This window comes from Nothobranchius furzeri, chromosome 17, assembly GCF_043380555.1.
Source record: "Nothobranchius furzeri strain GRZ-AD chromosome 17, NfurGRZ-RIMD1, whole genome shotgun sequence".
NCBI classification, from domain to species: domain Eukaryota; kingdom Metazoa; phylum Chordata; class Actinopteri; order Cyprinodontiformes; family Nothobranchiidae; genus Nothobranchius; species Nothobranchius furzeri.
Window position 1 is genome coordinate 29,634,087 of NC_091757.1, and position 16,449 is coordinate 29,650,535.

The window sequence follows — 16,449 nt, forward strand, 5'->3', positions numbered from 1 at the left end:
CTGCTAAGCAACAGGGAAAATAGCTCCTTGTGTGGCGAATCCATCCATGGATTGACATTACCTCAATGTCTCCACATGCCTCTTCCATTGCCTGAAGAAAAGGCATGTTGTTGGCGGTCATACACACGCCATCTCCAAGCGGAAAACAATTCCTTGACTGGGTTTAGAAATGGCGAGTAAGGGGGCAAGTAATCTATATCAATTTGATCATGGTTGGTGAACCAGTTCCAGACCAGAGCTGCCCGGTGGAAACAACATCATCCCAGACAACAACAAACCTGAGCTGCTCTGGTCTGTCCCGTACAACTGCATCATGAAGTGCATCTAGAAATGTGAGTATTTGTTGCGTATTGTAGGGACCTAGATTGGCATGGTGGTGTAGTAGCCCTCGACGGCTTATGGTGGCACACAATTTGATGTTTCCCCTGCGCTGCCCCGGGACATGCCCCGGGACATGCACAATTGCCCTTTGGCCAATTATGTTAAGACCCCGTCGTCTATTGTTAGTGAGGTTGAAGCCAGCCTCATCAATGTAAATCAATTCATGAGGCTGTGCAGCTCCATCCATGCCCACGATTGTCTCCAACAAAAAAAAAAAGAACTACATAGAATGGATGGCTGGCATTACTCAAAACACACAACTACAGTACTACACGTACAGAATCCCACCCCCTCCCATCACACCCACACACACACACACACCCCAAAAACACAAGCACATGCCTGTATCTATGTGATACTGATACAATGGCATAGCTATTACTGTACCAAATTACATAAATACTGTATTATGAATCTACAGTAAAGGACTGCAAAACTTACTTGTACATTTTCTTGTCGACGTCTTATGACCCTGATACCGTTCCTCTCAAATGGGACCCTGTACAACTGCGTCATTGTGATCTGATGCTTTACCAAGCCACGTCCGATCGTGGTAATGCTTACTCTATTGATGTTTATGAATACTTGCCTGTCTGCAAGTATTTGTTGCTGTAGAAGAAGAAAAAGAAGAAGAAAATATCATTTCTATAGCCCCTTTCAAGATAAAAATCACGAGGCGCTGGTGGAGACGAATAGCATTGTTTACACGGACAATTTCTACAATGGCAAGTTCCTGCTGTTGTGTGAACAGGCGTTGCCGACCACCTCGAGAAGGTCTTCTAGTCACTCTGTAAGAAAAAGCAACCACAAATTACATTTGGTTTAGTTCGTTTTTACAGTACTGTATACCATACACAGTAATGTGACATGTCAATGGTATTGTATGTTTCACAAAACTACCATTTTTGTTTCAAAAGGATCACTAGCCAACTTGAAATACAGTACATGTGATACGGTGATGTGATACAGTACAGTACTGTAAATACTGTAGCTACAGTCTGGAGTAGAGAGTTGAAGACAAACCTGTTTTCCAGTCTAAACGTCCTTATGATGGAAGCAACTGTGAACCGGCTTAGGTGTGGGTGGACTCTCTGCCCAGCTTCCCTCATTGTCAGGCCATGATTGATTACATGATCCACCAAAATTGCACTAATGTCATTGGAAACATTTTTCCGTACATGACCTCTTCGACCACGTCCACGTTGTTGTCGTCATCATCCTCCTCCTCCTCCTCTCTCTGCTTGTCTTCCTTTACCTCTTGCTCTTTCTGCCACCATGCTTGCAAAGTTCTGAAAATGGCTGAACTGAGGCCTATTTATGCCTGGCTGATTCGTGTTGAGTTTTGTAAGTGAGTGTTTTCAATCACCCAGTGTGTTTTGCATTTGGAAGAGAAGTGTTGTCCCAATGGTGCCATGAGATTTCATTTATGAACAAAGTGTCTTATGCATGAAATAGTGTGTAGTGTGCAGGAGCAAGTGTGTTGCAGAAGGAGCAAGTGTGTTGCAGAAATGGAACTAAAGTGCAAAGCAGCACTTTTGTTTAAGGGATGGTTACACTGTGTTTAAGGTATTGCACAAAAGCTTCAGGGTTTGTTACTTTGGTCTAAGCATGTGTCTATAGTGTTCAAGCAATGAGCAAAAACTGTAAATAGCACGTTCTAGAGTACTACTATTACAATTCACCCATACATTAACCCTCTCAGGCTCAAAATAAGTTTTGATAAAAGGACGAACAACTAAGTCCTTCAGGGGCACTTCGGAGTTAAAACATGCTCATAAAATACGTATGTGGAGTAACCAGGTAGGTAGGTTTTAACTGTTGCAAATCTGACAATGCCTGCCTCCAGATGGTTAAAAAATGACTCGAAATGACTTGAAATTTGATATATCAGACTTGAGACTTGACTCACACTTGCCTGGATTTTACTTTAGACTTGACCTAGAATATAAAGACTTGAGACTAACTTGAGAGTAAGTGAACAGACCCCAGTTTGTGAGACAGAAGGCGTGTGTGTCTGACCAGGTGGTCAGCCACACAGGAGCACCACAGGGGACATTACTCTGACTATTCCTTTTCGCCCTGTACACACAGTTCAGTCTTCTAGTTCAAGTCAGAGACAACTCTGCAGTTGGGTGTATCAGAGATGGTCAAAAAACAGAGTACAGAGCTGGTGGAGCGCTTTGTGGCATGGTGTGTGAACAATTAATGTTGAATGTGGACAAAATAAAGCAGATGACTGTAGATTTCAGAAGAAACAGGAGTAGGTCAAGCTCAAATTTGCATCATGGGAGATAACGTGAAGGTGGTGGAAGAATATAAATACGCCAGTGTCCACCTGGACAACAGACTGGACTGGAGACTCAACAATGAAGCCATCTACAAGAAGGAACAGAGAAGACTGCACTCATCCTCTTCATGACCTGCTGTAACACAGACCACTACAGGAGATCCTTCCCGCCCACAGCCATCAGCATCTTAAACGAATCTTTGTAGATTATCACCTGAAATTATTATTGTTATTATTATTTATTTTCATTGTTGCTTTAATTAGTTACATCAACACCTAATTTCTCTCTGGGATTAATAAAGTACTTTTGAAGCTGAATTTAATTAGAATATGTTATATATGTCTATGACTATATAGAGTTTTTTGGGTTGAAGAAGGGCAGTGGCCTACAAAGTAATTTGTTAAAATATTGACCTGTAGATTTTTATTGCCATGTTTTCATACCTTTAACCTGCACTCTTTGTTTGTCCTCTTTTTACGTCATGAGAGGGAATAAGAGCAACATTAATTTATATGATTGTATGCACATCTGACTGTGACTCCTGACCCCTTGTCCTTGGGGACACATAACACTGAGTTGATGAACAAAGGATCCTTTAAAACTCTTTTTGTGCTCCTGTCAATAACAGGAATTAGCTGCCACACAAGATTCATCCTATGCTGTAAATAAAATGTGTGGGTTTATAATTAAAGCATGACTAAGACTAATTCTTAAGATGATTTTTATCCCCTATATTGCTACTAGAAACCATCCATTGTTGGATGATTTTATTTATCCAGTGCCTTTGCTGTGGATTATCCTCAAGGCCCTGATGCAAGTAAAGAAACACCAAGGGAAAACTCCACAGCAGCAGCTTCCTGTAAGTTTCTGCCATAAAAAAATAAAAAAATAAACTCAATGAAAAACGTTCTTCGTCCACTTTTCAGCATACAACATGACTTTAAATGTGGTCTGAGTTAATGCACACATCTTTGATCATTTGTGTCAGGAATAAATCCAGATGTGTTCAGAAGAAGAAGAATAAGTCAGGATTATCATTTTAAGCTTCCTGTACAACAAGACTTCAACTATTAGTCTCCAGATATTCATGTGTTTCAGTGCACAAGCTGCAGAGGTCACTGATGTGTTACTGTACAGTTCAAAATACAACCAATTAGTGCAAAAAAAAAAACAACAACAAATACTTCCTGATGTATGCAACAAAGAAAGTGTGGTGTCACAGCAGCAATAACAATCATTACAGGAGAGTTAAATAAGGAGAGAGTTAAATAGGAGAGTTAAATATAAAAAAGCATTTAGAAAATGTTTAAAAATATATTTTAAATGAGCAAAAATAGGCAATTGGGATTTAAAAGAAAACATGTTAAGAGAGAGTGAATAGGAAAGAGGGAAATCAGTGGATCCCGAGGAAGGTGGAATAGGTGGGGAGAGCCGAATAAAGAGAGAGTGGTGAAGAAGGTCATACAAAAGCCAGCTTGAACAAGTGAGTCTTCAGCTGCTTTTTAAAGGAGTTCACTGATCTCAGGCTCAGGGGGAGAGTTCTCCAGGATGGAGAGGCAGTGCTCGTTAAACTGAGAAGTTAAGGAATCTGGGTCGTTATCAGAAGAACAGGGTGGATCAAAAGCAGCAGAAAAATTGCTAGCTGTGCTCTCATTAAGAAAACGAGAACTAACCGTATGGCGAGCAGGAGGTGGGGACGCAGAAACTGACAAGTTAAAGAAAATGCAATGGTGATCTGAAATATAAACGTCCTCAGGACAAACACTGTCAGCATTTAGACTCAGGGTAAATACAAGTTCTAGAGTGTGCCCCCTAGTGTGTGTGGGGCCAGAAACATGCTGGGTAAAGCTGGAGGAGTCCATAAGGCTGGAGAAATTCATGGCAAAGTGGTCCGAGGGATCATCAATGTGGATGTTAAAGTCACCAACAATCACCAGTCTGGACAGCTTCACAGTGGAGGATAGAAAGTCACTAAACTCCTGAAGGAAAGAACTGTTTGGACCAGGTGGATGATAGACCACAGCACAGTAGAACGGGTCCTTACGCCCGACTTTAATGAGCTGCAATTCAAAGGAAGCAAAGTGACCAGAGGTTGTAGAGCTACATGGAAGATGGTCTCTGAAAACAACAGCTAGGCCTCCACCACAACCAGAACCCCGGGGCTGGCTAAGAAAAGAATAACCACTCGGGCAAAGTTCAATCAGACCAGTATAATCAGATGTTTGCTGCCAAACTTCAGTCTTTACTTTACTCATAATTCATGAAATACTTCAGTTGATATTGACATGTGTTGGAAATTGTTATGCATTAAATACTTAATTCTCCCCACTGTACATTTTGGGTCAACACTGGGGTTAATTCCCAGTGAGTGGAACGTGAAAACCTCTAGAGAACATATTGGATACACACCCCATCCACCCGGTCGCTCCAGATTAGGTTCTCACTTTGTGTTTCTACTTTTTCTCTCTACCTTGCTCCAGTTATCACTTTGTGTTGGTTTGTCTACTAAACTTCTAACTCACTTCCTAATCTGAGAAACAGATTCTAGCTCTGATAAACATACAGCTGATGTCTTTGTAAAGTGGCTAAAACAAAAACGGATCTTGAATCGATCCAAACAATTCCCCTGCTTTTTGTGATCTCCCATGTTGAACATTTGCCAACCAAGAGTCAAGATCTTGTTTTATCGTGTGTCAACACTTCATTAGCGAGTAGCGAATTAGAGACAGACACATTTATTCTGACATTAGTGTGAAAACAGCTTTGAGCATTGGCAGACGTCAGCGAAACACACACAAAGGATTGTTCAAGCCTTCAATCTATTTTTAGAGCCCCCATGAACACACATTTAAAATGTACAAAAACGCATATTTAAAATCTTAGATCCATAAACACAGGGCTAAGCATATTTTCCAATGGCATGATGGTGCTTTATACTGTGCATGTTCAACCTTGTATTACCTGTGATGAGGTTGTCCACCAGAGTCGTTGGGATACAGAAAATCCCCACCAGCAGGTCGCTGATTGCCAGATTGAGGATGAAGAGGTTGGTGACTGTACGCATGCAACGGTTTTCCAGGACGATCAGACACACAAGGATGTTTCCTACCATACACAACAGGAAGATGAAGGAGTAGGCCAGGATGTAGCTGGCCGCTACATACAGGGAGTGTTGATAGTAGGGGAAAAAGGTGATGTTGGTGAAGTTGACAGAGCCGTTCTGGCTGGTGTTCGAAACAGTCCCAATGGCGGCTGAGCTTTCTGAATCCACTTCTTCCTCACCCATAATGTCCAGCACCTCCATCTTCCTCACATGAACCCACAGACACTGAAGAGAAAACCAGACAGTGGTAACAGAAGTGTTTGAGAACTCAGTTAGAGAAGAGCAGAAACAGAATGGTGAAAAATCTAGCTTTTGAAACTGCAGTAATTATTTAACTCACTTTGATAACTTTTACAAAGAATGATGCAAGATGGTACCCTACAGTCTATGATTCATGGATTATAAATTGAGACTACACTTCTGTATTCTTGTTATCTACAAGGCTGCATTAGGATTGGGATTGTGAAGGAGGAGCAGACACACCTTCTACAGAGGGAAGTTTTAAAGTTGCTGCAGTGAGAGCTGGTTAGTTCTCTTCATCTACAGTGGCTGTACACAACTTGTCTATTACTGATGTTTGATTTCCAGATGGACATATCAGTCATCATCCCTGAAAAACTGATTGTTATGGCAAGAAACCAGTATGTTGGGAAATGACAAAGCAATGTGAAAATAATGGAAAATAATAAAATACAACCATAGCTGCAGAGGTGGGAGCAAAGTATACAGTGGGATGAAAATGTTTGGGCAGCCTTGTTAATCTTCATGATTTTCCTGTATAAATCGTTGGTTGTTACAATTAAAAAAAATCTGTTAAAGATATCACATAGGAGACTCACACAGTGAGCTTTGAGAGGTGAAATGAATTATGTAGGATATACAGAAAGTGTGCAATAATTGTTTAAACAAATTTGGACAGGTGAATACATTTGGGCACCAAAAAAATAAAAGAAATTAACTCAATATTTAGTAGATCCCAGTTTTGCAGAAATAACAGCTTCTAAATGCTTCCTATAGTGTGCAGTGAGAGTCTGGATTCTGGCTGAAGGTACCTAGGACAATTTGTCTTTACAAAACATCTCTGGTTTATTCAAGTCTAATGCTTCTGAGAATAGACAGCTCTCCTTAACTCGCACCAAAGATTTATTTTCAAATGTGCTTTAGCAAACCTCAAGCAGCTTTGTTTGTGCTGTGGGAAGAGAAAAGGCTTCCTCAGCATCACTCTCACAGCATCTCCTTGTGTAAAGTGCACCAATAGTTGAACAGTGACTCCATCTGCAGCTAGATGATGTTGTAGGTCTTTGGAGCTGGTCTGTGGCTTGACTGTTCTCACCATTTTTCACTTCTGCTTGTCTGAGATGTTTCTTGGTCTGCCACTTGGAGCCTTAACTTGAACTGTTCCTGTGGTCTTCCATTTCCTCAATATGTTCCTGACTGTGGTAACAGACAGCTGGAAGATCTGAGACAGCTTTCTGTATCCTTCCCCTGAACTAAAATGACAACAGTGCCCAAAAGTATGTATGCACCTGCCTAATTTTGTTGAAACAATTATTGCACACTTTCAGCAAATCCTATAAACTTCATTTCACTTCTCAAATGTGTCTCCTATATGATATAGTTGACTTTTTTATCATAACAACCAATGATTTATACAGGAAAATCATAAAGATTAACAAGGCTGCCCAAACGTTTGCATCCCACTACCTGTCCAATAGAGTGTTATGAATTTATTTTACTTTCTAATTCAGCAACAGAAACATTGATAGCTGGGAGATTTAATTAAACAACTTATTTCAGTTTGTAAATGGCTCAGAGCTCTACATATGTTCACTTTCATTAGAAAAAAATGATACATTAAAACATTTAAAATTTAACCAGTAAACAAATAAGATTAACACTGCAAATTCCTGCAAGGCTCATTAATCCTTTACTGTATGTGGAGTATCTTTTTTTACAACTGGCACAAAGTAGCCTACTCTCAATTAATAGAGTATACAAAACTTTGTTTCTAACTCATTTAGTTGAGCCTAAATAAAAAAGGTCACACTAATATTTTGATAAATCACCTTTAGCTTTGATTACAGCACATATTCAGTTCAGTTCAGTTCAGTTCACTTTATTTCAAACATATACATTCACCAACATTTCATAAAATCATTCCACGCAATTGTTTGAAAAGGAGTAGGGAGAAGTATATACTTATTTAGCCCTACCCCCTCAGGTTTACATCCTCATCATCAAAATTTAAACAACAAAACAGTTACAATGCCTTCAAAAAAAAAACAAAAAATAAATAAATAAATAAATAAAATTCTCATGTTCACCTAGAACTATATTTAGATTTTCTAATTTGTAGAATAGATTAAACATCAGTTTACATGCCATCCTGGGTTAATTGCATTTTCTTCATTCTTATACTTCTTTAACATTTCTTTTTTGAGTTTTATTTTAAACTGGTTTACATTACTACTATCCTTTATTTCTTCTGTTAACTCATTCCAGAATTTAACGCCCGCTATTGAAATAGCCATCCTTTTCAATGTTGTTCTTACTCTTTGTACTTTTAAATTCCACTTCCCTCTAAAATTATACCTCCCTTCTCTTTCTAAGAACCATTTACTTATTTCAATTGGGAGCATCCCTTTCCTTACCTTATATATTATTTGCACAGTTTTAAACTTGACCAGGTCCTGGAATTTTAAAGCTTGCGTCTTAATAAAGAGTGCGTTTGTGTGAGCCCTATACCCCTCCTGATTTATTAGTATAATAGCCCTTTTCTGCATTATGATTATGGTCTGAATATTACTTTTATATGTGTTTCCCCAAACTTCTACACAATAACTCATGTATGGTAATATGAATGCACAATATAACATATATAATGTTTTCCTATCCAGAAAATGTTTTACTTTCCCCAAGACAGCAATGCCCCGTGCTAACTTTCCCCTCACATAAGTGATGTGTGATTTCCAACAGGCCTTATGAGCAATGATCACACCAAGAAATTTTATGGTATTAAACCTTTCTACATATACATTATCAACACAAATTTCAATGTTAATATCTTTCATATGGTTTCCGAATAACATAAATTTTGTTTTATTTAAATATAAGGACAATTTTTTTCTAGTAAACCACATCTTTAATATCTTTAACTCCTGTGTGATCACCTCCACAACCTGTTGAAATTCCCCACTTGAACAAAGTATATTGGCATCATCTGCAAAAATTACAAACTTTAGGATCTTCGATACTTTACAAATATCATTTATATACATTATAAACAATTTTGGTCCCAATACTGATCCTTGAGGTACTCCACATTCAATATCCATCAGTTTAGATTTAAACTCATTTATTTGTACATATTGCTGTCGATTCATCACATAGCTTTTTATCCAATCCAATACCACACCCCTAAACCCATATTTCTCCAGTATGATTATTAAAATTTTGTGGTCAACAGTATCAAATGCTTTTTTTAGATCTAGAAAAACTCCAAGTGCATACTTCTTGTTATCCATACATTGAGTTATTTCTTCCATTAAATCCATCAATGCCAAAACTGTTGATCTGTTATTTCTAAACCCATACTGGCAATTTGCCAACAGATCATGTTTTTCCACAAAGTTATCAAGTCTTTTTAGAAATAGTTTTTCCAGTATCTTAGAAAACTGGCAGAGTACCGACACTGGTCTATAATTTGTAAAACAATGCTTTTCACCTGATTTATAAATGGGAATAATTTTTGCTACTTTCATTTTTTGTGGAAAAACCCCTTCCTGGAAAGACAAATTAAAAATATATTGTAGCGGTTTTACAATACCATCAATTACTCTCTTTACTGTTAACATATCAATATCATGGGAGTCAGTACTTGTTTTGTTCTTAAGTCCACTGACAATATCATATATCTCCTTCTCTTCCACTGCTCTTAAAAACATTGAACTTGCATTCCTTTCAATGTTTCCTCCAGTCTCCCTTTCTATCATATCAACCTTTATTTCCGTGGCTAGTTTTGGCCCTATATGTACAAAAAAATCATTAAATCCATCTACTACTTCGTTCATTTTACTGATAGTATTTGTCCCTTCCATAAAATACCCAGGGTAGTCATTAGTCCTTGGTGCATTTTTTATTATACTATTCAATACATTCCATATCCCTTTCATGCTATCTTTATTATCTTCTAACTTTTTGATGAAGTATTCTTTTTTACAAGTTCTCATTATGTTAGTTAATTTATTTTTATACTTTTTATATTTCTTTTCAGATTCTGTAGTTCTCTTTTTAATGAATTCTCTATATAAGGTGTTCTTTTTTTACAGGCATTTTGCAGTCCCTTTGTCATCCATGGTCTTCCTGTATATTTGTCTTTCCTGTTGACTTCAATAAGTAGGCTATTTTTCTCTAATAAGGCCATGAATATATTTAAGAATGCCTCATAGGCTTTATTGACATCCTTATGTTTATATACAATGGTCCAATCTTGTTTTATTAACTCATTTTTGAGACACTGCATTGCCTTTTCTGTTCTAATTGTTTTATATATCATCTTACCTACATTTCTATGAACTTTATAGCAACAGTCATAAGTTACAAAGACTGGTAAGTGGTCACTTATATCATTTATCAATATCCCGGCTTTTATATTTTCTTCCATTACATTTGTAAAAATATTATCTAATAGAGTTGCACCATGAGTGGTTATTCTCGTCGGTCTTGTTATCAGGGGAAATAATCCCATACAATACATTGACTCAATAAATTCTTCAGTACTCTTATTATGATTTGGGTTCAATAAATCAATATTAAAGTATCCACAAATAAACAATCTTTTCTGATTCAGATTTGTGTACAAGTCCTCCATAATGTCCTTAAAAGTCTCAATCTTTGATCCTGGTGTTCTATATATTGACTTTGGCATTCTTTCAATAAGTTTCTGCAATGTCACCAGATTTATTTCCATCCAGTATTGATGATGGTTGAGTCTGACCGCTGTAACGTGAGGAAATATGGGTTTTCTATCACAAAGGTGGTGCTGGACGCAGCTAGGTCAAAGCTGGGTCATTGAGAACTTTCACCCACAGATTAAGTCCTGAACGCCAGCGAGTCTGGGAGGAAACCATAACATCAACCACCTGCAGTCTACCAGAAGATGTGTTTACACGAGTTGTACCCAGACCAAGTCAAAACATAAAGTTTAAACTTCTTTTTCTTGGTTTTAATGTTAAAATAACCATTATCATTTTGCTCATTATAAATGTGTTTAATCAAGTGAATGACTATTATGCTTTGGGGTAATTATAATGGATTAATGAATCCACACTTAAGTAGATAATGTTGAATGTTTGGTACTGACCTTCACACTCAAGCACACAAACATTCACACACACCCACACACACCTTCCCACAGTAAACTCCAGACACATTTGATGACGCACAGGTTTGCTTTGAGAAGAGAAAGGTTTTTGGTAAGTTTCAGTCTTTTGATTCAGTTGGTGTTGGGCAACGAGAGAGGAAGGACTTGTGAACAACCGCTAACGGGGAACGGAGCCCATGGGCTCAATCCCCCCCCTTCTCTCACGCTGTTTCTGCCACGCCAGGCAGAATAGCTGAATCGCAACTTCTAACGCAGACTCATTACCGAGTCTTTTGATTTCTGAGTGAATTAACTTAAGAAAGCGCGTCGACAAAACGCTTTACCATCAACGTGTACCGAGGGCAACTCTGGACCGGTTCCGTTCGACACCTCGTCTCCTGTCAGCCGCCGGTGTCATCTGGATGAACCAACATCCTCCACGGCCCGGATCCGAAAGAGGGTCCACAAGAATTCGGTGAGACAGAACACGGTGTTTAGCGTTTTGATGCATCTTTTCCAACTAAAAACCTAAGTTTATTCAAACCATCACTTTTCACTCAGACACCTGTTTCTTCCTGAAGCAAAATCAGATGCACACACGCATCCATCGCACCTCATATCAATCTCACAAATCACAACATTCTCAATCTTATAAATTCACCAGAAGGTCTATTTGAGCAAGAACAGCATATAAACTGTTAAAAGATTGTCCCACAAAGTTGCCAATGTGATTGTTATTTCCTGTTTGTCAATTTTCAAAATCATTAGTTTAATTTGAAGAATTAAAACTTTTAATCCTTCAAACTTGTTTCCTCATTGAACTGAAACACAGACACTCAGATATTATCGGCAGTTTATGGATGAAAACAACCTTTGAGTCTTTTGAACAATATAAAATTTGGTTATTGATTTATTAAAATTAATATTCCGAATTAATACGTAGCATGGTTTCTCTTTCATAAAAGAGCATAAATCCATAACGCTACACCGCTGCACAAAGGCTTCTCCAGCACATCCCAAAGATTCTCAATGGGGTTAAGGTCTGCACCAAGGGACCATTATGGTCTATATTTTTTGAAGCCAAGAAGGAAGTGGCTAAAATTGGAGTTCCACCCCTATCCACTAGGGTCTGGCAGCATAAGTGAGCAAATGCTCATTGACTCCCATGTTAAAAATGCCAATATCACAGCAGAAATAAACACGTTTACAGCCTGGTTCAAAAACCTATTTTAGGTTTGATAGATCTAGTTTACATTCATGTTAACTCTGAGGGGGGTGGAAGTTTTGTAACTCAATTGTTTAAGTGGAATGAAATGCTTAAAATTCTGAATAATTAATGAGCATCAGAGCCACGTGACTTCAGAACTAGCTCCAGAGAAAGGCCTCACGTTAATAGATGTTCAGCCATTTCGACTCTCTGAACTTTAGTTTTGTCTGTGTGTTTGTGTGAGTTGCTCGAGCAGGGCAGCCGACACGCGGATTGGCTCCCATGCAAAGCTGTAGTCATGTTGGAGGCGTCATTTGGAATCCTAGGACGTCCAAGGAAGATCCCCTCTTTCTCGTCACAGAACCATAATTGGCTATTTCATTTAGCGGCAAACTGTCTTCCCATGCTAAATGCAGGCTGTTCTGCCAGCACCAACAACAGAAAGCTGTTTTGGGGAGTTTTGTAAAGAAAATGTGAACTTCGCGCTATAATAGTCAGAGGCGAGAAAGACGGGAACTTCCTTGGATATACTATGATTCCAAATGAGCCCTGGCCTTTCAGATCAGTTGATTCTGTGCGGTTGGTGATCAGCGGGACATTAGCTACATGTTAACCCGAAGCTAACGGAGTTTTTCTGGGCGTCTTTAGCAAGAAATACGTGGTAGAGTGACGGTGTTGGAGTCGTTTTACGACGTTAGCATGTAGCTAATGTCCTGCTGATCTCCGCCTGTGGAGAATGAGCTGATTTGGAAGGCCAGGGCTCCCGATCGCAGTGGTCTGGCTTTGCTTGATTTTAACAGTCCCAGTCCATTTTAGATCTCCACAGGCGCCCAGCATGACTACAGCCTTGCACTGAAACTGGTCTGCCATGCGGGTGGGTGACTCCACGGCCCCCGGTGCCCTCTTAGCTTCTTGGGTTAGCTAAGGTAGCTAGTAGCTAGATTGGTTTCAGTTGTTCCAATCCTGTTCCAAATGTAAGCCCCACCCTCCGCTCCACCTCTTTTCCCATTTTTGGATTGTCTGGGATTGACTCGGGCAAAAAATCAGTTGTGGGAACCTCCCATTTTTGGCTTCAACTTGCCCCCCGGTGAAGTAATAAGCAGGCTATGTCCATATTTTTATGTGTCGAAGGTCTGGACTTTGTGGTGGTCAATCCAAGTGTGAAAAGGATGCTTAAGGCCAAACCCAATTTCGACTACCTAAAATCAACTGAACCTATTCTAAAACAGCAAAGGTGTGTGCTTGATTCAAATGGAACTGTCATGAGCCGGGGTGAGTGCTCCTCTCATTTCTTACCATCTTTGAGTTTTGTTTTTCAGGAGAGGGAGCGACAGCTGTTACCCATTCAGCTAATCAGCGGGCCGGCTTATAAGGAGGATGGTGGACATGACTCGACGCTGGAAGATTACTACTGACTGGTTGGATTCTCCTCAGGATTCACCCCAGCGCTGTTTGGACCTTTACCCGGCTCGCTTCCTGGTTCACCATCCACCGCTTAACCGACCCGGTCTCCTCCACACCTCGCTCCCTCTCAAAGACCCACAACGGTTCGGATCCATTCCCCTCCCTCGCACTTCTCCTCTTCCCAAACCGTAAATCCCTCCGTCAGTGCTTCCCCTATCATACTACCACTCCCATACTCACCTCTGCTACTCTCCCCTCTAGACGCTGCTTCCCGTTCCCTCACCCGCTGGACTTCCAGTGCGCCTTTAGTTCATCGTTTTAATAAAAATAATTTTATTTTCATTCAATCTGACTCCGTCTCCTGATTCTGCATGTCCTGGGTTAGACTCTTGCCTCAGACCTTGACAGGAACACAAAAGCAAATTATGTGATTAACTCAGAGATCATGCTTAGTTGTTTTCTGACCAACAAAATCTAACTAAAGGATTTTAATTTCATTATAAAGTAAAATAACCTTTTTATTCTTTCACAAGAGAAAACAGGGAGACTTGATCTTCAAGCTTGACCTTCAGTTGATTTCTACCCGGTCTGCTCTTACTAAAAACTGGCCTGACAAACAACTTTTGACCTTAAGGCTGGACTTATTTTGGTGTCAAACACAACACTTTAATTTCCAGCTTCACATAACAATTTCTCCAATGTCCCAATCCTGAAAGGGCTTGCTCCATCTGGAGGGATGGAGCACACCTTCCCTCTTCACCCATGGCAACCCTAAACCGTCCTGTGTCCCAGTCACGCCGTTGGCAGCGTCTCAGTGTACTGTCAACACACTGCTGATTTATCGACAACTGTGTCAAGGTTAGGGCTCAAACCTTTTCTGATTTGAGGTTGTAGTGTTCTCTAAACCAGTGGCTCTGCCTCTTACTGATGGACAGAAATAAACGATTTGCGTCAGTCACCTGTGATCTGGTAACTGCACGTTATCATTAAATCTTTCAAATGTGACCACATTTTTATTTTATCATATATTTCACAAATAAATGATTGACACACCTACTATGTAATTATAAAAAAAAATTAAAGTTAAAAGTTTTGTCACATTTATTTTCTGTTGTTACAGAGTTAGTTTTCAATTTATTATGTTTATTGGATGAGAAGGATGTTAGCTTGGTTATTGTTTATTTTTCATAGGGAGAAAAGAAAAGCCTACTGGATTCACCAGCATTGGATTTTTTTATTACATTTTAGATGTGCTAAGAAGTAAAAAATGTGAAGGAAACAACATGCATGAAACAAGATCACAGCAGGGTCATAGCTTAATGTAGCTTAATGTTTAGATGTACCAAGTCTCTTCTGTGTGACTGAGTTCAGCAGGCTTATTACACTTATCACCAGATGGAGGAGCTGGGAAATAGACGGTGTTATGTAATTTACTTTCTGCCCATTTACTGAACCTCGTGTTTTTCTCATCCAGATGTCTCTTATTTGGTTGAAGAATAATGAACACGTCTTGTGCTCCATGCATTGACCGTTACAAGACAAACCCTCTGTGATGTTACCTTTAGCAGGGGTCGGCAACCTGGAGCCGCATGCGGCTGTTTCATCTATCTGATGCGGCTCTATGTGCTTGTAAAAATATGAATGAATATTTAATAAAAATGCATTTTATTTTACTGCATTTATTTTTTTTATCTGTATGCAATTCTAAATGTAAAGATTGTCATCTTTAAAAATCTAAACAAAAATGATAGACCTGAAATACAGGTCACCTGCTTGTGTGTAATCAAATATCTCTATAGGAGCTTTTTGAGCTGAAGAGGAGATGAGATTCTGCACTTTTGCCTCAGACAGGCTCATGGATACATCTCCACATTGCAGACAGGAACAAGCGCTATTCAGCCAAAGTTTCATAATCACGGAACATTTTCTAAATGACATGTCTCTCTGTGAGACAGGGTTGGGAAAACACTTGCTTCAGTGAGAGGAATCTTCCCGCATGCTTTCTGGTTCTGCTGCTGCCAGTGACAACGCCCTCCAAGCCCTTCTCCACATCTTCAGCTTGCTGTCAACCTTCTGTGTGCACTGACAGCGAGCTGCACTGAGCAGTGTCCAGTATAATGATCAGATATTCTGATGGGAATCTTTCCTTGAGTGATTTAGCTACCTCCGCGATGTGTGTAACGATTAAAATGTCTGCAGCCTTGAGGTTTCTCCGTCAAAATAAATGGTCAAACACGGGAAATATCCGGGCAATGCAAACCCTGTCATTTAACAGTTTTGCCTTCTTGTAAAGATTGTTGCAAAGAGAAACATTTAAACTTGTTTAACACCAGAGCCATGCACACTGCACCGTTATCTCCGTCCCTATAAACGAGGGAAAATAACAAACTGATCGGATTCTTTTGTGGGCCCTATGTTGTTCTCTCCATATCTGCTGCCCCTTGGTTAAATTTTTAGGAAGCACAAGTTCAATTTCCATCTGTACGCCAATGATTGCCAAATCTATTTTCCCTTGAGAAAGGGTTCCACAGGTTTGTGGAGGTCTGGATGGAAACCAATGTTTTCCACCCGGTTCTCCCCTCCCCGTAGCTCGGCGCATCTCTGTCTGATCGCGGCTTCTGTCTGCTGCACGGGCTGTTGGCTTGTGAAGCTCTTTCCACCCGGTTCTCCCCAGCGGCAGCTCTGCGCATCTCAGATGATAGCA

The 16,449-nt window shown here is 39.6% G+C and overlaps 2 protein-coding genes across 2 annotated transcripts in view; both read right to left on the reverse strand.

Moving 5' to 3' along the window:
• LOC139063708 (uncharacterized) overlaps positions 1-16,449 on the reverse strand; it is a 499,759-nt gene that overhangs the window by 326,110 nt on the left and 157,200 nt on the right. The gene's annotated exons all lie outside the window — the stretch shown is intronic.
• The window catches only part of npffr1l2 (neuropeptide FF receptor 1 like 2), a 247,651-nt gene that overhangs the window by 141,631 nt on the left and 89,571 nt on the right, over positions 1-16,449 (reverse strand). Inside the window, exon 2 of the mRNA XM_070546390.1 lies at positions 5,631-5,997. Within this exon, the coding sequence (XP_070402491.1) occupies positions 5,631-5,973 (343 nt within the window). The 5' untranslated portion in view covers positions 5,974-5,997. The remainder of the gene's footprint in view (positions 1-5,630; positions 5,998-16,449) is intronic.